This window comes from Phoca vitulina, unplaced genomic scaffold, assembly GCF_004348235.1.
Source record: "Phoca vitulina isolate PV1807 unplaced genomic scaffold, GSC_HSeal_1.0 scaffold54, whole genome shotgun sequence".
Lineage (NCBI taxonomy): Eukaryota > Metazoa > Chordata > Mammalia > Carnivora > Phocidae > Phoca > Phoca vitulina.
Window position 1 is genome coordinate 6,484,350 of NW_022589757.1, and position 22,486 is coordinate 6,506,835.

A 22,486-nucleotide genomic window follows, 5' to 3' on the forward strand; every position below is an offset into this window, starting at 1 on the left:
ATATAGCAGTCCAAGAGCATGGGAGCTATCAGGTCTAAAACAGATTGATAATAAAATTTTGAATTTTAAGATAAAAAATGCTAAGAATTAAAAGAAATTTATTTCCAAAGGAAATATCAACGTGGATACCATAAATTACTCAATTTGTATTCTCTTCCAAATCGCTCTTATGGCAAATTCTCAATGTTACCCAACAGTCCACTAAATAGTAATCAAATTTTCTGTTTGTATTTAGTTACTGATATTTTGTCTAGAGACATAAATATTTCAAATTTATCTTCATATGAGCGTTAGCAAGTCCAGAAAGCTGCTCCTGTTTATGTTCCTCTTCACGGAAGAAATAAATAGAGCCAGCTGTTTAGTGGAAATAATGTAAAAACACAATCTGATTTTAAACAACTTCCAATTATCCATTTTCTTAGTGAACGAAGTTTGTTGCACAAATGAGGAAAAAGAAAGAAAGCTTGCATTCTGCCCTCTTTCTAGATAGGACCACTAAAAATATATAATATGTTCAATATAAATATATTTCTCTTTGCTCTTCATTTTCCACTTGATCTAATTCCTAACCCATCTAGAGTACTCTAAGCAACATCATAGTAGATTCGTAGGATAATAATCCTGAAGGTCTTGTGAAAACTCCCGTGATTTTGGAAATGTGAGGACCATAACAGGCTCGATACTTGATTTCTGTTCTCCTCCATCTACCCTTACTCCCATCATCAAGATGCTGATGAATCCTATGCTTATCACCAGTCTGTACTTCTCTAACTCTGAACTTACGATTCTTAATGCCCAACCCCTCTACTCACATGTCTAACATAACATGTCCCAAGTGGAACTCCTGATCTTCCCTTCTCAAACTGCCCTTTTTGCAATTTTCCTCTTTTCAGAAAATAGCAAATACATCTGTATATTAACTAAGGCCCAAAATCCTGAGTCCTCGCTCTTTCTCAGAGTCTACTTCTAATCCATAAGCAAATCCTGTTGCCTCTACCTTCAGAAAATATTCCGAATCTGACTACATCTCACCATCCTTACTGCTATCACTTTGGTGCAAGCCACCATCATCTTGCATCTGAATTAACTGTGAAAGTTTTCTTCTGGTCCTCCTGCCCATCCCCCTTGACGACTTCCTCCCCTCCACCCCTTATTATTTATCCAAACACACCCCAAACTTCTCTTCCCCTTGATCACTCTCTCCAGAACCACTCAGCAACTTGCTGGTCCTTTAGTGTGCCAGGACACTAGCACCACAGGATCTTTGCATTTGACTGCTTCTTCTCCCAACCATGCTCTTCCCTCTGATAGTATGGGGTTCCTTTTCTTGTACCCTTCAGATTTCACTTTCTCACTGAGGCTGCTCCTGACTGCTCCCTTACCTCTCACTCTGTGCTGTTTCCATTTCCTGCTTTTGTGTATTTCTTCCATGGCACTAATGGACATTTGACATACCATACATTTTGCCTTTTTTTTTTTTTAATTGTTTTCTTCCCTACTGGAATGTAAATTCCACATAGCCACGTGTTGTTGTTGTTGTCTTGTCTTTTTGTTCTCATTTTTATACCCCAGTACCAGGAATGGAGCTGGGCACAAAGAAAGTACTCAGTAAATACCTGAGTAAGTGAATAATTAAATATGGGAAGAAATAAAGAAAGGAAGGAAATAAGACAGTAGGAATAAATGAATCAAGAGCCCCCTGATATAAATTAAATGTCAATCCTGACATCTTTATGGTAAGAACAGGGGTTAATGGTTACAAGAGTATAATTAGTCACTCTAACACACTCTGACACTTATATGAAAATATGTTGCTAAAGTGATCATAGTCTTTGAATGCATTCTCCTTCTTATCCCTTTAATTGGTACAGAAGTTGGGCATAGAGAGACACCCTTCACTCTGTAGCTTTCTCCGGCAAAGAATATCTGAGCATTACCTAAATCACAGAACTGACAGAAGACAGGACAGCAAGTGATAATAGAAGGAATTTTAAAGCAAATCCTCCAGTATCCATCAAGTAACCCCTTTGCAGCTTTCGTGACAGTCTTTTTCTCTCTATGATCCTTGATTCTACCCCCCCCCCACACACACACACACAAACACACACAGTACGGATGTGTGCTCTAGCTGAATAGCCCTACTAGAAGACAGGACGGTGCTGTGAATAGCAATGACCGTCGCTAGCCAGTAGACTGGTGTTGTAGTTATGAACCATGGAGGACAAAAACCATGCACCATTTTCTCTAGCTTAAGTCACTGATACAATTACTACCATTTGAGAGTTCTTAGGAAGTACAGCACAGGGCGTCAGAGCACAGACTCTGCAGCCAGACCACCTGTGACTAAACCACAGCCCCACCACCTGCTGCTTAACTTTCTTTTGCCTCCTTATCCCTAAGTTGGGGATAATAACATTACCTACCTCAAAGAGTTATTGCAAACCCTACAGCAATGACTTTATGCGCTGGCTATTATTATTATTATCAGCAATTGTACAACCTTAAACTTAGAATCATAAATCTTAGAATTAAAAGAAAACTTGCAGATAATACATTTGAACATCGTGCTCAACTTAGAATTCTCTTCACAACAATATAATTCATAAGGGCTTCATACTGTCAGTGACGATAAAGAATCCTGCTCCTAAATTCCACCATTTCCTTGAAGGAGGCTGCGAATATTCCACAGTGGCTCAAACAAGGGGAAAATCATGCCTTCACAATCCATCGTGGAAGTGACGAAGCCCATATGGGGAACTGGGAACTGCGGGTTTTCATTGCAAGGCCTAGTGTACTATTTGATGATTTCTTAATCATATGTAAATAATAATTGATTGAAACTGTTTAATAAATTTTACAACAAATTCAGAGGTATTTGGCTGAAAACTGCTACTGGGGAAGTAGAGATCTTATTGTATGCATGTTTGACCGTGAGGAAAGAGGTAAGACAGTCATCAGCATGAAAGATCATTACTGCAGTCATGCTCAAAGATAACATGCCATTATGTAACTTTTTAAGCCATTTTATCTGATCTCTCAGCACACAGGGCTGATTATATTTCTGGTTCTATTTCTAGAATATGCCTAGTAGGAATAGGACACAGGTGGCTCCTAAGGGAAATGTGGAAAGTGCCAATCACTCCTTCCTCTCCTCATCTCTAGTACTCTCAGATCCTCACTTCATCTGAAAGGATAAAGAAGACCAGAAAGCATCTTGAGGGTGGCCACTTTGGGGTGCTGAAAATGCACTTGTCAAAACACACAGAATTTTAAAGATGTCAATTTTAAAATACACACGGGATTCTAGTTATCAAAAGGGCTTCACCCTCCCCGCCCCCCCACCCAAATAATAGTCCAAATCCCCACCCCTCTCAAGGATTATGCAAAAGGAATATTGTTGCAAAAACTGCACCTTTAACACACAGTGGACAAAGGGCAAAGTTGGTGTGATTAATTATGCACTCACACTAAGTCTCTGTGCTCAAATTTGGGCTCCCCCTTCACTCATGGCCCATTTGGTCCTGGGCAATTCCTTTAACAATCACCAGATAACAGCATTATAAGGGCAAACATCCTGAGCTGAGCTGCAGTGGGCCTCACAGAACTTACAGGGGAGAGAGGGTAGGGGTGGGGATGGGGTAGGGGGGCAATAAAAATACACAGCAAACACTTGATACATAATCAGATACTAAGTGCGAGGAAGGAAGGAATATCCACATCCAAAGCTCACAGTTTCAGAACAGCCTCAAGTATTGCGTTTCTCCTTCCCATAAAAGCATAATCAAAAAGCCCAACTGTGGAACAATGTTAAAAAAAATATAAGCTAAGCTCAACCCGGGATTTTTCTGAGACTGTAATGAAAGACTTATTAAAATAATTCCTCTTCCCTTGATTTAATGATCTATGTGTGACTTAAAATGATTTGGGAGGTCTGTCTTTGTATAAGAAACTCTCAGGAATGAATTTATATTTTAAATTAAAACATATTCTGATATTAAATTTCTAAAAGTAGGTTTTAATGAAAGTGGACCTATCTCACATGTACTTTCTCCACAACAAGGCTACAATTGATGAAAAGGTTACACAGCTCACTGGACGGAGCCCACTTTCTTCTCAAATTTCTAAGTGACTTCACATTTCAATGAAAACCATTCACTAAACCTCCCAACAGCATTTACTAGATTTTTTAATGTCTCAATAAATATAATAAACAGGTCTTAAAACTCCATATCCCATGTGAAGAAAACACTTAAAGGTAAAAAAAAAGGGGGAGGCATGAAGCAATTTCTAAGTGAGCCTTGTAAACTTGAGTTTCGTAAAGAAACCAGACACTGGAAAACCTGCCGGGAAAAAATAACATTGCCCACGCTAACCCCAATTTTTGAGAATATTACAAAAATAAACAAATGATTATGGATAAACTTTCTTATGGTAACTAATAGGCCAGTGAAAAAGCTTGTGTCTCCACAAATGAAACCAGAAATGCTACAAAAAAGACCAGGAGTTTGTAATCTACAACTTGTTTGGTAGAAAATTTCATAAGAAAAACACTATCCAGTGGCAGCCCCACAGGGCTGAAGAACTGCTATGTGTGTAGGCTATCAAAATACATGGGAAGAGTTCCCAGAGTTCAAAAGGGTATTTCCAGATTTTTAAAGAAGTGTTTTTAATACTTATACTCAGAGCTAGAAACTAGTTTAACTGTCAGTTTAATAATAGGTCAAAGCAAGAAACAGAAGCATCTGTCCCTGAATCCACTTCTACTCTTGCTCCTTACAAGATTCACTGCAGCAACAAAACCAAACTCCCTCCCCCTGCTACCCTCACAAGCCACCCAGAGCCAACAGCGGTACATGTGGAATATGGCGAGCTCACAGTGCCCAGAGACAATGATTAAGAAACAACACAGTTAGGGGAGGGCCCCCCACCCCCGCCGCCACCTTTCAAATTTCCAAACCAAATTGCTCTCCTTGCTAATAAAGTACAGTCCAAAGATATGTCCATGCTCAACTTCTAAGGGCTGCTCATATAAATAATCCTCATATTTATCTCTAGCCAGAAAACAGAGATGGACACAGCCCAGTAATAACTCATTATTTCAGTAATAATGACAGAAAACCCAAGCTCCAGAACAATCGAATCTGCCTCAGTTATGTGCCCTTGAACAAGTCTCCCACTTTTCCCCTCTCCTCTGGCTTTCAAATGCCATCAGGAGCAGCTTCTGCATTCCACCCCCTGTGTTGGGGCGGGGGGAGGGGGGAGAGGCTTGTAGCAGAACCTGTTCACAACAACGGAAGGAGGAATAAGTAACCTTTACGGTCTCTCTCCTCACTGGTTGGCCAGCCTCTGAGTTTCAGGAACCTCCAAAGCCTATTAACACAAGTCATTTCCGAAGAAATGCAGAAAGGCGAGGACAGAATGAATATTGACTATTTACTGTGTGTGTGTGTGTGTGTGTTTACAGGAAATAACTCATTTAAACAGCCCTTTCTACTAATGAGGAAACGGAGCCATAGAGATATGAAGAAAACTGCCCAGGTTATCACTCAGCTACCCCACAGCAGAACGGGGATTCCAGTCTGTCTTAGTCAGCTGGTGCTGCTAACAAAGCTCACAGACTGGGGGTTTAAACAGGAATTTAGTGCTCACAGTTCTGGAGGCTGGAACTTGTAAGGACCCTCTTCCTAGTGTGCAGAGCCTGTGGCCTCAGTCCCTTTTCTTAAAGGATGCTAATCTTATCATGGGGGCCACCCTCATGAGCTCATCTAAGCCCGATTATCTCCCAAAGGCTCCCCGTGGTCAGCACAATCACACTGGGGATTAGGGCTTTCAACATATGAATTTGGAGTTTGCGGGGGAGACAAACGTTCTGTCCAAAACAAAATCTGAGCAGCATGGCTCTGGAATCAGGCTCTTAATCAAAGCTAGTCTGCACTTAAAAATAAAGGGAAAAGCCAGGAAGTCTAGACAAAAGGAATAAAGAAATAGGCTTAGAGCATGAGTACAAAATGAAAGCAAGCATCCCCAAGGACTTAACTAGGGTGTATATCCCTAAAAACTCTCTGAGCATCAGTAACCTAGAAAAAAGGCACAGAAAGTCCCATGCCCTATGCGTCACAAGCTTTTTACAAGTAATCACAACCTGCTTTTGTTCACTGATAAGCTGAGCCCGACATGCTTTTTCTCTAACAAATTTGTGTATCTTTGCTTGGTTCAATCAAGAACAAGCAACTCCATTAATTAATAATTCCCTTTAAAATCTTTCTCCTCCTTTAATTCATAGCTGTGAAAAAAAATCCGCTTCATTCGCTAAGGAACAGAGTCAATAAGCAAACTGGGGAATTTGTATGAAATGACAAAGGAAGAAATGAAATTTGCCAAATATATTTTTCAGTGCTTTAGTAACTCAAAAAACCAAAACAACTGGTGGCCAGACGTATTGCGCCTTCCGCCAGTTCTCTTTTTGCCTATGTTGCATATTCTCATTGTATTAGGAAACACGGGTCCTCATTGTGAAATAAGCTAATACACTGTAGAGGGCAGTGAAGGAACTGGACACCCATTTTGGTCCTATTAAGGCGAAGCCCCAGGCAGGCTTAATCTATAAACCTCCATTCCCTGCATTGTATAATGAGAATTAACTCCCTTCTTCTGGACCACTTTACACAGCTACAGGCTTACCTCATTTTATTGCGCTTTGCTTTATTGACTCGAGAGATACTGCATTTTTGTTTTTTGGGGTTTGTTTCTTTTTTTTTTAACAAATTGAAGGTTTGTGGCAACTTGCTTCAGGCAAGTCTATGGGCACCACTTTTCCAACAGCATTTGCTCACTTCATGTCACTGTGTCACATTTTGCTGATTCTTCCAATACTTCAAACTTTTTCATTATCATTATACTTACTACGGTGATCTGTGCTCAGTGATTATGATCCACTGAAAACTCAGATTGATGGTTAGTATTTTTTAGCCATAAAGTATTTTCTAATTAAGGTATACGATGAGGGAGCGGAAGGCTAGCTGAAGACAAAGCATAAGCTGACACCCTGCAACCTCCCCTTATCCCCCACTCTTGGGTGGGACTTGTGTGACATTCTTCCAGGAATCTCCCTACTAAATGTTAATACCTTGCTAGAGGGGAAAACAACCTTAACTTGACAATGGCAAGACCTCTGGTATCTTGTAGGTTGGTCCTCTTTAGCATATGAAAGTTCCTTTGAAACCTCCCTTTTCCTTACTTCCCCCAACTCTGGAGTACATAATCAGCCATTCCTCAAGACCCAAGTGCAGCAACTCTTTCTGCCCTCGGGTCCTGTCCCCGTGCTTTAATAAACCACCATTCTGCACCAAAGATGTCTCAAGAATTCTTTCTTGGTCGTTGGCTCCGGACCTCACCCCACCGAACCTCACCTATATTCTAAAACCACATCAGTATATACACGGTTTTTTAAAATTCAGTGCTACTGTGCACTTAATAGACTATAGTATAGTGTAAACATAAATTTTATTTGCACTGGAAACCAAAACATTCATTTAACTCAGCTTATTTCGATATTCGCCTTATTGCAGTGGTCTGGAACCAAACCCACAGTGTATCTGAGATATGCCCGTATTGGCAAATAATAGAAGGAAGGGGGTTGGGGGAGAGGTAAAAATTCAAGCCAATATTTAATTCTATCTCTTCAGATACTAATAAAAAGATCTGATTATGAAAGAGTATGTGTCCTGTTTGTCAAAAGCAATTCTCTTTTTAAATAGCTGCCAACCTAGGTGATTTCTTCCTACACAGTTATCAGGCTAAGGCTTCTGACAACTCTGAGCCCTTGTGAAGGAGGTCAGTGACAGAAGATCAAAAGAACAGCAAGATGACGCAGGATCCAATAAGGAATCAAATTAGCAGACAGATTTCACTGGAATTTCTGATTTTTTTTGTTTAAAGATTTATTTATTTAAGAGAGAGAGAGAGAACGAGCAGGAAGGGCAGGAGGAGAGAGAATCTCTGGCTGACTCTGTGATGGGTGCAGAGTGCAACACAGGGCTTGGTCTCAGGACCCTGAGATCACGACCTGAGCAGAAACCAAGAGTGGGATGCTTAACAGACTGCACCAGGCACCCCTGGAATTTCTGATTTAAACCTAAAAGCAGGTCATTGCCCTTGTAGGGTATCCTTAACTGCATTTTTTAAAGAGCATTTGAAAAAGCAGTCATTAGGCTTAGACACCAAAGAATAAAAATAACCATCGTTTTATTGACCAGGTAGTTTACATAATTATCTTATTTGATGTCAAGACACATGATTTTGACAAATCATGATTAAAAACAATAGAACTGTCAACAAAGACATAATTTAGTACTTGTTGCCCATGGGCTCACAATACTAGTTGGCTTTAGACAGGACAGATATTAAAAGGAAGAAAGGAAGAAAGGAATGAGGGCTGGGATGCCTTGGTGGTTCAGTTTGTTAAGCATCTGCCTTGGGCTGGGGTCATGATCCCAGAGTCCTGGGATTGAGTCCTGCGTTGGGTCCCTGCTCAGCAGGGAGCCTGCTTCTCCCCTCGCCTGCAACTTCCCTTGTTTGTGCTCTCACTCCCTCTCTCTCTCTCTCTCTCTCTGTCTGACAAAGAAGTAAATAAAACCTTAAAAAAAAAAAAGGAAAGAAAGAAAGGAACAGGGGTCAATACTTTGGACTGGACAATGCTGGAAGGTTAGCAAAACTTATTTCTATGTGTGAGATCATTAAATACATCTTAGGTATCTCTTGCTATAGTATCTTTAATCTATTTTAAAACATGTATACTGAGGGAATGTAATAGAGTATATGAGCCAGTTAAAGCTTCAACTTTAGGGGCAGTCAACTGTCCTAATACCTATACCTCAGGGATGGTAAGACAGCACTATGTAAGCAAGGCCATACTTCCTCAATTTCTTTCATAAGTATTCTGTAGTTTTTAGAGTACAGATCCTTTACCTCTTTGGTTAGGTTTATTTCTAGGTATCGTATGGTTTTGGGTGCAATTGTAAATAGGATCTATTCCTTAATTTCTCTTTCTCCTGTTTCATTGTTTGTGTATAGAAATGCAACTGATTTCTGTGCATTGCTTTTATATCCTGCCATGTTGCAGAATTCCTGATCATAGGGGAAGGGAGGGAAAACTGAATGGGAAGTAATCAGAGAGGGAGAAAAACCATGAGAGACTCTTGACTATAGGAAACAAACTGAGGGTTGCTGGAGGGGAGGTGGTAGGGGAATGGGGTAACTGGGTGACGGGCATTAAGGAGGGCACGTGATGTGATAAGCACTGGGTGTTATATGCAATTGATGAATAACTGAACTCTACATCTGAAACTAATGATGTACTATATGTTGGCTAATTGAATTTAAATATAGAAAAAGAGGCCATACTTCAGGGGCAGTTATTACAAGTTACTAGATCAGTAACTGAGGCTTTGCTAATTAGCATTTTAATATGTCAAGTGGGCATTTACTGGTGAAACTAAAAGGATACAAGACACGTGGAGTAGCTAAAATCTCTTCGAGATGCTCCACTCCACCCCTGTGCACAGACAGCATAAAAACTTAGGGGAGTCTATAGCTTGATTTTTAAGGACGCTGCCAGAGGCTTAGTCCTTAACTGGTCCTCGGTCCAGCTACCAGCTGAGTCCGATTTCTAGTTGCCAGCTACAGATTATAAGGGTAACAGATTCCTACCTCTGTGATGTGTTTGCCTCAAACTGGAACAAATCTTTCAGACAAGATACTGAGGAGAGTCCCAAAAGGACAGAGCTAGACAACCTCAGGTTTACAAAGCAGGCTTTTCAAACTGTTTAATTCCCTGGCCAATAAATAGTTGTATTATAAACATACATATATGAAGGAGAATGATATCAGAAACTTGTTTCCATTTGATCCGATAGTAGAATTACTCTACTCCTCGTGTGCCAAGCAATATTACTCACAGCACTCCCTTCCACTCTCAAAGGTATCGCAGTTTGGATGATAAATTATGTGGATATTCTACCTAGTGGTGAGACTGTAGGGGATAAAACCGAGCCCTATGAAATTTCAAACTGCTCTGCAGCTACTATTTTCTACCAAAACGATCCTGGAGCTGTGACGACCACACTGACTCCCGAAGTACGGATGGAATGCTGTATACAAACTTCAATCTCTTTTCACCAAACTCAACTACAGAGCTATAGGATACTCTCATCATGAAAATAACAGGCTAGATGATTTGAATCAATCCTCCCATTGAGAGTAATTTAAAATGCGGGATAAAATATATTTATCAAATATCTGAAAAGCATCAAAAAGCAGCCAAGAGGGGAATTACCATGCTAAACAAGAGAGAATGCAGAAAAATGAGCCAGTTCAGAAACTGCTTTAGCCCTATCCCAAGGAACCTGAACTTTCCATTGACAGCCTGATGGAGCCAAAGGCCAAACATTAAAGCTGAGGGCCCACACAAAGTAGAGATTCTAGCCTTAGGTGACAATAAACTGGAACTCAAAGGGCTATGCACCCAGGGAAGTCAACTCAGCAATGGATGAGCAGTTAGCATTGCCTCAGGGGATCCCTAGAGCTTGATTTAAGGAGATCCTAAAGCCATAATGACCCTAAGCTCTAGCACACTAGGTAAATCATTTCTGAAAAGCACCTTCATCCTAGACTTTAAATTATTCTAAACCATTGGAGTGTTTCTGTTTTGTTTTGTTTTGTTTTTTCCAGAGGTGGCACACCACAGTTTCACCCTACCCGTTGGAAAACTGTGACAATTTACAGGATAGTTTAGAAGATACCAGAACACACTGCCAACTGCATTAGAGCTGCTCACGTCCTCACTGTAACCTTTGTGCGCATGAGCGCAGATGCACACTCGCGGTTAATTATTTGGGACTGCCTCACCTGTATTGCCACATTAGTGAACTTAGTCAAGAAACCGGTCCTTTCTTCCCTCTCTGCCCTTTGACTCAATATGCCACTGAGGACTCTACATGTGCCCGTTGCAGAAAATAACCTTTGAGTCTGAGCAGGGTGTGGTGCTCAGCGGACATGGTGGCAAGACCACGATTAGACTTTTGGCACCTCTAATCCAAACCTTCCACGCTAATTACTCTAACATGGCGCTTTAAACATAGAAACATTACAAAGTAAACTCAACCTTAACCTTTTTTGGAGTTTTGGTGAGAGAAAAGAGAAAAAGAGAAAAAAAATATCTGCTTTGTTACATATACTCTGTTTTCAAGATACCAATGCTGGTTGTAGAAAAAGCACCATCTTGAGAAAGCAGCTCCCATGAATGAAAAGAATAGGACCAGGGAGTGAAGAGGGCTGGGCCCAAGCTTAGTCTGTTCCACTAACGTGCTTTGCGACCTTGAAAAAGAAACCTAACCACCAAAAAGGTCTTCATTTGCTCTTCTACAAGATGACACACTAGAGGTCTGGATAAATTCTGTGGCTGTTTCTACAACCAAAATCAATGATGTTTATGCTTCTGTGGATTTCTCAGTGGAGGCATATCCTGATAGAAGTCAAGTTTATTCTAGAGGCCACGAGTGACTCTCACATGTAAATCATGGTTCCAGACAACATACTGAGACAGAACAGGACTTTATTCACTGCAAGGCATACCACTTGCTTCTTCAGACTTAAATTTTAAAGCGGCTGTTTTTTAGAAAACCATGTACAGGGTTTCAAAGTGACTCAAGCAATCACTTCACATCCTAATAGGATAAAGTTTATGCATAATTCTGTGTGACCCTTCAACTACTGACGTTCATGCCATGTTATTGTTAGCATTGCATGTTAAACTAGCAAGTTTTCAATGAACTCTCACTGGCTTTACCACAGACACAGATGTTAGGCGGACTCCTTTGTTCATAAGGTTCTCATTATTAACTCAACCCGGGTTGAATATTTGACTGAAGGAAAGGACCATATCATTATTTTCAGATTTCATTCTATGACTTAACTGGGCTACATCTGCCAGCTTTAGAAACGCCAAGTACTTCTTGGCGCCAGCCTTGGCGTCCTGTTCTGTGACTACTACCCCCAATGCTTCAGTTTGAGGAAGTCTCCTCACCATCAAAACAGTTTAATAAAAACTTAAATTATGATTAAGAGTTACTCATCAATTGACAGAACATACCAGGCTTGTGCTATTTATGAATTATTCCACACAGTATTTTAAGGCTAACAAATAGAATCCACATTCATAAAGGGGTAAGCTAGAAAGCCAGTTAAATGTTTTCATGATTTATAAAGTCTGGGTTATACTTGAAACCATATTTCTTTAATAGGTAAACTGGCATTCCACTGGATAAATCAATCTGCTTTAAATCTATTCTAAGGCTCTGGACAGCTTATGAGACATTCTGAATATAAATATATTTCCTCTATTCACCTTTGGGCAATATCTCTCAGCATAAATGTGATAGGAAGATATGGCACAGGAATGCCTGTCAATTATAGGGTGGATTTCAAGTATTTAAAATATTGACACTAAAGCCACTTACAAAACATTAAAATCAGCCTAACTCTAAACAGGGAGAATATTTTATAAGGCTGGTTAAAGATATAAATTAAAACAACAACATAAAAGAAATAACAAAAGGCCCTGATATGACTGCTTCCATGTGTCTGGATCACCAACAATAATATAAGTGGGCAAGAATCATTTGAAACTATCTTTGATGGTTATTAGAAAAAAATAATTCAATCCCTCTATGCATAGAAAAGCCCAGGGGTTTACATATAGTCATACCAAATGATTGAAAGAAGAGGGACAGTTTTCCACCCTAAAAAGTTATACATAATAAATTTGCTTTTGTGATTCTTTCAGCATCTCATCATGTCTGGGGACAGGAGGACTAAGAGAACATGCCCCCTCACCTGTCCAATGCTTTATAGACATCCGCAACAAATGATCATTCAGCCTCTTGAACACTTGAGTTTTCATTTAATTACTATACATGGCAATCCAGTCTACTATTCGACATCTCTAATCATAAAAACATTCTTAAAATAATAACAATAAAACAAGCATCCATGTAACTCCTACACTGGTTGAAGCCAATCTGTTAGAAAATTTATGTTAGCTCATCAAACACTTGAGATTCAAGTCTCAACATATTTATCTCTCCAGTACACTATTTTCAGGTATTTTCAATGGCTGAGACATACCACTATCACTCCTGCTTATCAGTCTCTTTGAGCATGGCATCCTGAAGTAAATACCTCAGATATAGTCTAATTCACTACAGAGCACAGTGGGCCCAGTATTTCTGATGAATTAAAAATGAAATATTTATTAATGCAGACGAAATATGTCACACGAGAATCAGGCTTTTAGCAAAATATAGAAACAACATAAAAGTCAAGTTACTAGTAACCCCTCCAGAAACGATCATGGTAGAATGTTTGGTAGCACTTACAGGAAACATACTAATCTCAAAAACTCTAAAATAACTTTACCACCAAACAGCACATCTGTCAGCCCAAATCTGGGTATTCAAAAGCTGAATTTTTATGTTTATACTCACCATGTTGTATATCTTTCATATCTAAATGAAGGCTAGACATTAATATTCCAACTGCTTGTGATCTTTTGTTGCTTAATAACTTGACCACCTGCTCAAAGAAAGGAAAAGGGGAAAATGTTAATTTGAATTCCAATGATATACTTGATAACATGTTCTTTTTAATCCTAAATGAAGAACATATAGCTTAACGTCATTACTTTAAGTATTCCAAACTGATCTGGAAAGAACTTTCATGTTTTATGTCTTCCATCTTTAAAATCCACCATCCTCAGCCATCAGCCTCAACGGCAGGCTCTTTACCAGTTTTTTAAGAGACTGATCTGGGGACACCTGGGTGGCTCAGTCATTAAAAGTCTGCCTTTGGCTCAGGTCATGATCCCAGGGTCCTGGGATCGAGCCCCCCGTCGGGCTCCCCGCTCGGCGGGAAGCCTGCTTCTCCCTCTCTCACTCCCCCTGCTTGTGTTCCCTCTCTCGCTGTGTGTGTCTCTCTCTCTGTGTCAAATAAATAAATAAAATCTTAAATAAATAAATAAATAAGAGACTGATCTGTCAGCGAGTCAAATTTCTAATAGTTTAGGATATTAGTTTGGTCTCCATGAAATAACAATTACACATTTGATAATTTGCAGCCTGAGATTTTAAGTGTTCCTTTCGTAATGTCGGGCCTTAAAACACTGGTCAACAAGCAAAGGGTAAAGTCTACACACAGAGAATCTGTTAGATCAGACCTGTTTGAGCACAAAAGAGAAAATGTCCTTTGATTCTGGTCCTTCAGAAAGCTCACTGTCTTACTGACAGTCCCTCTCATTCTGCATTTGGCCCACATTTTGTGGGGAACTTTCCAACTAATTAATAGAGGAATACAAGCAGCAAATTCAAAGGGCTATGTCTGCTCAATCTCAAATCTGGCTTTCCAGAGAGTCCTAACGAGTCAGTCAATCCACACACCCCACAAGAAGTTTTCCTAAAATAGAGGTGGGCATGCTGCTTTGGACATACACATTTAAACTATGTTTTCCAGACACTGACACACCACTGATAAATCCTGCTTATGAAACCATTATCCCAGGTCCTGAAGGGCAGCAATTTCTATTTACTGTCATGGTTTTGTTATAAGTCTGCTTAGAGAAAGTACTGGAGGAAAAGGGGAAAAAAGGTTATGGTCTGATTATCAGAAGTGATAGCTGCCCTAATATCTATCACATTTGTTGACCTTGTCTTTCTTTTTTGTTTAAGTTGTGCCGGTCAGTAAACTAATAAAATAATCATGTCCAGCTGTCACACAAAGTTTCAGAGTAAAACAATATTCTTAACAGCAATAATAGCATTCTTGGTTCCCCAGCAGGGATAGGGGTAGAGAACAAAACACTTTCAGAAGGACCAACCACAAAAACCTCCACACTCATTTCTGCAAGCTTTTTGTAGAAAGGAATAATACCCCACAAGAGACCGTGCTTCCTCAAAAGAATATATATGTACACACACACATACACACACACACATATGTATATAAATTTTGATTCTTAATTTGCTCTTAAACATTTTATTAAAGTTCAGCTACAATATTACCTTAGAACTTGAATACGAATCCATTCATACCCCAAGTATTTCTATCAATAATGTTATCTTCTTCAGAAGTGAATAGAAACTTAATATCAGAAAAACAAAAGGCATGTATTCTGTCCTCAGAAACATTTTCTAATGTCAGGTAAATACAATCTGTGTCCGATCCGTGGTACTCTGACAAAACTAAATGCATTGGCATCCGTATGTCAATTGACCTTTCTGCAGTGCTGACAGGCTGATCACACCCTTATAGAAACTCTTTATTCCACAGCTCCTGGCAGCCCTTCTCGGACCTTTTCAAGGTGAATTATTCTGATTTCACCTTAAATACTGGCATATTTCAGAGTTCTGTTCTGAGTACTTTATTCTGTTGACTTTATGACCTATAATTTCTCTTCTATAGACATACATGCCAACACTTATAAATTCATTCTTATAACTGTAACTTCAACTCTACAGTATCCTACTTTCCTAACAGATATCTGCACATAAATCTCCATTTGACATGTCTAAGACCAAACTCGTCATCAGGTCCACCCCAAAACCTATCCATCTTCTCCTCTTTTATTCCATATGTTGAGATAATGGCACCACCATTTTCCACCCACCTACTAAAGTTAGAAATCTCGAAATCAATCTAGACTCTTCTAGACTAGACTCTACCTCTCCTTCATCTGTATACTCTGGTCTGTTAACAAGTCCTGTCAATTGTAACTCCTCTATATTTTTGGAACCCACCCTTCCTCTTCAACTCTATTGTCAGCATTTATTTCTATGTTTTATCTTACATAGATCAATACAAAAAATTTCTAACTAGCCTCCCAAATCTAGTGCAGTAGCTCTCAACATGTGCTCCCTGGACCAGCAGGCATGATCATCACCTGGGAACTTTTTAAAAATGCAAAATCATGGGCCCTATCACAAACCTACTAGCCAGAAAGTGTTGGCAAAAACTGATTTTCCTCGATCTGCACTTCAAAAAACCTTTTAAGTGACTCTAGAATCACTGATAACTCCCACTGCTTCCTGTCCATTCTCCAAACTGATTTCCAAGTACCATCTCTAAGAGTGTTGATATTTACATGTCCTTCCTTGCTCTTTAAACCTGAGTGGCTCATATTTACACATTAGTCTTTTAAAAGGTCATACAGACTTCCAGTCCATGAGCATGGAATATCTTTGCATTTGTTTGTGTCATCTTCAATTTCTTTCAGCAATTTTTTTATAGTTTTCAGAGTATAGATTGAAAGAATTAATATTGTTAAAATGTCCATACTACCCAAAGGAATCTAGATTCAATGCAATCCCTATCAAAATACCAATACAATTTTTCATAGAACTAGAACAAATAATCCTAAAATTAGTATGGAACCACAAAAGACCTGAGTAGCCAAAGCAATCTTGAAAAAGAAGAACAAAACTAGAGGTTATCACAATCCCAGATTTCAAGGCATACCACAAAGCTATAATAATCAAAACAGTATGGTACAAAAACAGACACATAGATCAATATAACAGAATAGAAAACCCAGAAATAAACCCATAATTATATGGCCAATTAACCTACAACAAAGGAGATAAAAATATACAAGACGGTCTCTTCCATAAATGGCGCTGGGAAAACTGGACAGCTACATGCAGAAGAATGAAGCTAGACAACTTTCTTACACCATACACAAAAACAAACTCAAAGTGGATTAAAGACCTACATGTGAGACCTGAAACCATAAAACTCCTAGAAAAGCAACATAGGCAGTAATCTCTTTGACATGGGCCTTAGCAACATTTTTCTAGATATGTCTTCTCAGGCAAGGGAAACAAAAGCAAAAATAAATTATTGGAACTACACCAAAATAAAGAGCTTTTGCATATGAAGGAAACCATCAACAAAATGAAAAGGCAACCTACTGAATGGGAGAAGATTTTGGTAAATGATATATCCAATAATATATAAAGAACTTATATAATTCAGTACCAATAATAATAATAACCCAATTAAGAAATGGGCAGAGAACCTGAATAGACATTTTTCTAAAGAAGACATACAGATGACCAAGAGGCACACAAAAAGATGCTCAACGTCACTAATCATCAAAGAAATGCAAATCAAAACCACAATGAGGTATAACCTCACATCAGTCAGAATGGCTAGTATGAAAAAGACAAGAAATAATAAGTACTGGTGAGGATATGAAGAAAAAGGAACACTCATGCACTGCTGGTGGAATGTAAATTGGTGTGGCCACTATGGAAAACAGTGTTGAGGTTCCTCAAAAAATTAAAAATAGAAATACCATATGATCTAGTAATTCCACTACGGGGTATTTATCCAAAGGAAATGAAAACACCAATTTGAAACGACATATGCACCCCAATGTTTACTGCAGCATTATTTACAATAGCCAAGATATGGAAGCAAGCTAAGTGTCCACTGACTGATGAATGGATAAAGAAGATATGGTATATACACACACTGGAAATTACTTAGCCATAAAAAAGAATGTAATCTTGCCATTTGTGACAATATGGTTGGACCTATAGGTTATTGTGCTACGTGAAATAAGTCAGAGAAAGACAAATGCCATATAATCTCACTTACATATGGAATCTAAAAAAGAAAACACATGAACAAACAAACAAACAAACAAAAATAGACCCATAAACAGAGAACAAATTATTGGTTGTCAGAGGGGAAGAAGGTGGGAGGATGGGCAAAATGGGTGAAGAGGAGTGCGAGAGACAGGCTTCCCATTAAGGAATGAATAAATCATAGGAATAAAAATTATAGCATAAAGAATATAGCCAATGATTCTATAATAGTGATGTATGGGGACAGATGGTAGCTACACTTGTGGTGAGCACAGCATAACATATAAAGATGTTGAATCATTATGCTGTACACCTGAAATTAATGTAACACTGTGTGTCAACTATACGTCAATCTAAAAAATAAAATAAAATGTCACATAGACTGTTCACTTGCTTTTCCTGTTATAATTCAAATGAACTTATTATAAACTATTATTTTACATTTAAATCCCTAAGATTATAAGTAGGAATAACTATCCATCACTTTCTAGAAGGCATATACACAGGAAAGGACAGATGTTTAAAAGGATCGACTCTATAGTTCCCTAGAGTAACTCAACTTTTATATTACAAACCATAGTCATTATTTATCTTTCTTTTAAAAAACACCCTGGATGGGGCACCTGGGTGGCTCAGTCAGTTAAGCAGCTGCCTTCAGCTCAGGTCATGATCTCAGGGTCCTAGGATGGAGTCCTGCATCAGGCTCCTTTCTCAGCGGGGAGCCTGCTTCTCCCTCTGCCGCTCCCCCTGCTTGTTCTCTCTCTCCCTCTCTCTTTCTCTCTGACAAATAAATAAATAAAATCTTTAAAAAACAAACACCCTGGATAACAAGAACCTGAAACTATCAAACTAGAACATTCTTAGAATCCAGGTACTACAGGTACAATGGAGAGGAGAGAGTTGACTCTTAGAAATTGATCTCAGAAAACTTAGTTGAAAAATGGAAAATGCAGAATCAACAAATTTGAAATCTACAAAAATTAGAACATATAACCAGAAAAAAAATAACCATTTTTAGTTGAAAAATGGAAAATGCAGAATCAACAAATTTGAAATCTACAAAAATTAGAACATATAACCAGAAAAAAAGGACTATTTGAATTTATCTAACTTCACATATTAGATTCAGCTAATATTCTTAATAAAGTTTTTATCTTAGATTAACCAAGGAGGCAGGACTCTGTAGGGATTATGAACATGGACTCTGGAAAATAAACCATTACTTTTCAAACTTTAATATGCACATGAGTTATCTGGGCTCTTTTTAAAATGCAGATTCTGATTCCTAGGTCTGGGGAGAGCTTTCTGGAAAAGTTACTCCAACATCCTAAAGACTTAGTTTCCTTATTTAAAAAAAAATAACAGCACCATCGACTTCAAAAAGCCATAGTGGGTATTCAGCATAATGCACTTGACACTCTTGGGAATATATCTAGCAAAAAGTGTACTCACTTTGATAGTAATAGCTATACGAAGTAATAGCTATACTTAGGGAAGCATTTTAAATGGTTTCTCAAAAATATAATATCTGTCAACTTTTCATTACTCAGTTTAAGTCTACTAAAGAATTAATAATCTCACCATCCTCTCATGTAATTTCCTAGGAAATCTGGACCTTTATTAGTTCAGAGTAGTTTTCCAGTGGTTGCAAATGACTTCTCCCTTAATTCTCTTCCTGGCATCCAACATGACCAATGGCATGTCTGCTTTAACCAGGTGCAATTTTAGGCCATAGAAAGAACACAAAACTGTACATATGGCCCCAAACTTATATTTATTATTTTTTTTAATTCATTTTTTTTTTTTTAAAGATTTTTATTTATTCATTTGCGAGAGAGACGGAGAGAGAACAAGCAGAGGGAGAGGCAGAGGGAGAGGGAGAAGCAGGCTCCCTGCTGAGCAAGGAGCCCGATGCGGGACTCGATCCCAGGACCCTGGGATCATGACCTGAGCCGAAGGCAGACGCTTAACCATCTGAGCCACCCAGGCGCCCCCAGTCAAACTTTTACAATCCTAATATAGTTAATATAATTAGGCTGCATAACTAGAAATGTCTTTCAAATTAACATTAACTAATTTGTGGCTTGAATGATTACCGTATCAAGGAGATATACTTGGTCTATTTCCACTGTCCATACTTTTTTTTTTGATTTCTTCATTTAATTATAAACTAAGCAAGTGCTTGAAACTTATAGTAGAATTATTATGGTAGAAGCAGCAAAGATAACAAGGATGTATTCAGGGTGCCTGGGTGGCTCAGTCAGTTAAGCGTCTGCCTTCAGCTCAAGTCATGATCCCAGGGTCCTAGGATTGAGTCCTGCATTGGGCTCCCTGCTTGGCGGGGCGTCTGCTTCTCCCTCTGCCTTCCACTCCCCTTGCTTGTGCTCTCTCTCTCTGTCAAATAAATAAATAAAATCTCAAAAAAAAAAAAACCCACAAAACCACAACAAGGATGTATTCACACATATTTTTGTAGATTGTTAAATATTAATGTTTCTGTGTTATTTTAAAAACCTGCTACCTGGCTGACTGTATGGAAATTTCTAATAATGGGAGTCCCAGGACAGTACACACTAATTAAATAGGCACATCGAAAGCTTCAGATGGAGCACAACTTGCAACTAGAAATTCTGAAAATTACCCATTTTCACTAACTTGAGTTTTATTTTCTTTCTAAACTTCAAGCACCATTCTATGAAAATGTACAGTAAAATGACAGAGATAAGACTTAGTCTTCACTTTACCTCTTCTTTCCACTGCCCACTCCCTTATCCTTCTATCCTGGCAAAGGGAAGTAGGGAGAGCATGCGTGAGTCTGATAGGACCATATCCTACATTGTTCAGGCTGTGCTCCACAAAGCACGCAGAGTGAGGGGGGAGCCAGCCCACCCAGGGAAAGGGATACCCTTCCCCAATTCTAACAAAGACTCCTTGTGGGTTAGCTGCAACTCTGGGTCAAAATTCCAGCTCCATTACTGGCACATCCTCGGGCATCTTACTAAATCACTTTGATCCTCCTGTCCTGATCTGAAAAATAGAGGGCATGCTTTATACAGAGGTTTATATGAGGATTACTGCAAATGTAAAAAAGTGTTACCTACTCAAAATGTAGATCATAGGCTGCTGCCAAGTCCTGTGTGTTACCTGTCCAGTAAGAAATAAATATGTACAGAAATTCAGAGCAAGTACTAGAAATTTTATAGCAATATGATGGAGTGACGTTTTATCTGTTGAATTTAGATTTGTATGTCTTTCTTTGGGTTCTTCTAATTTCATTTGTGTAGTAATTCATTTATGTTGTAGTTTACAAAAGTATCAGAACATAATGGATTGGGGATTTAAAAATTGGTCCTTCTCTAGGACAGATTGAGATGGGAGCACCTGGACAAAGGCCAGGACTTAGGTGCCACAGACTGAATATTTGTGTCCCCCAAAATCTATGTTGAAGCCTCATGCTCAATGTGATGGTATCAGGATGTGGAGCCTCAGGGTACTGATTAGTCATAAGAGCGGAACCCTCAAAAATGGGATTAGTTCATGCTACTCTAGAAACTACAGAACACTTATGAAAGAAATTGAAGAAGACAAAAAAAGATGGAAAACCTTCCATGCTATGGATTGGAAGAATAAACATTGTTAAAATGTCTATGCTGCCCAGAGCAATCTATACTTTCAGTGCCATCCAGATTAAAATACCAATGGCATTTTTCAAAGAGCTGGAACAAACAATCCTAAAATTTGTATAGAACCAGAAAAGACCCCGAATCACCAAGGGAATGTTGAAAAAGAAAAACAAAGCTGGGGCATCACGTTGCCTGATTTCAAGCTATATTACAAAGCTGTAATCATCAAGACAGCATGGTGCTGGCACAAAAACAGACACAGAGATCAATGGAACAGAATAGAAAACCCAGAAATGGACCCTCAACTCTATGGTCAACTAATCTTCGACAAATCAGGAAAGAATATTCAACGGAAAAAAAGACAGTCTCTTCAATAAATGGTGCTGGGAAAATTGGACAGCCACATGCAGAAGAATGAAACTGGACCATTCTTACAGCATACACAAAGATAAACTCAAAATGGATGGAAGACCTCAATGTGAGACAGGAATCCATCAAAACCCTAGAGGAGAACATAGGCAGTAACTTCTTCAACATCGGCCACAGCAACTTCTTTTAAGACACGTCACCAAAGGCAAGGGAAACAAAAGCAAAAATGAACTTTTAGGACTTCATCAAGATAAAAAGCTTCTGCACAGCAAAGGAAACAGTCAACAAAACTAAGAGGCAACCCATGGAATGGGAGAAGATATTTGGAAATGACATTACAGATAAAAGGCTGGTATCCAAGATCTACAAAAAACTTCTCAAACTCAACACCCAAAAAACAAATAATCAAGTCAAAAAATGGGCAGAAGACATGAACAGACATTTCTCCAAAGAAGACATACAAATAGCTAACAGACACATGAAAAGATGTTCAACATCATTAGCCATCAGGGAAATTCAAATCAAAACCACATTGAGACACCACCTTACACCAGTTCGAATGGCAAAAATTAACAAGGCAGGAAAACAGCAAATGTTGGAGAGGATGTGGAGAAAGGGGAACTTTCTTACACTTGGTGGGAATGCAAATTGGTACAGCCACTTTGGAAAACAGTATGGAGGTTCCTCAAAAAGTTAAAAATAGAGCTACCCTATGACCCCGCAATTGCATTACTAGGTATTTACAACAAAGATACAGATGTAGTGAAAAGAAGGGCCACCTGCACCCCAGTGTTCATA

At 38.8% G+C, this 22,486-nt stretch overlaps 1 protein-coding gene across 1 annotated transcript in view; it reads right to left on the bottom strand.

The window, feature by feature from the left end:
• Positions 1-22,486, bottom strand: part of FMN2 (formin 2) — a 382,777-nt gene that overhangs the window by 198,336 nt on the left and 161,955 nt on the right. Inside the window, exon 5 of the mRNA XM_032389271.1 lies at positions 13,542-13,629. Coding sequence (XP_032245162.1) covers positions 13,542-13,629 — 88 coding nt within the window. The remainder of the gene's footprint in view (positions 1-13,541; positions 13,630-22,486) is intronic.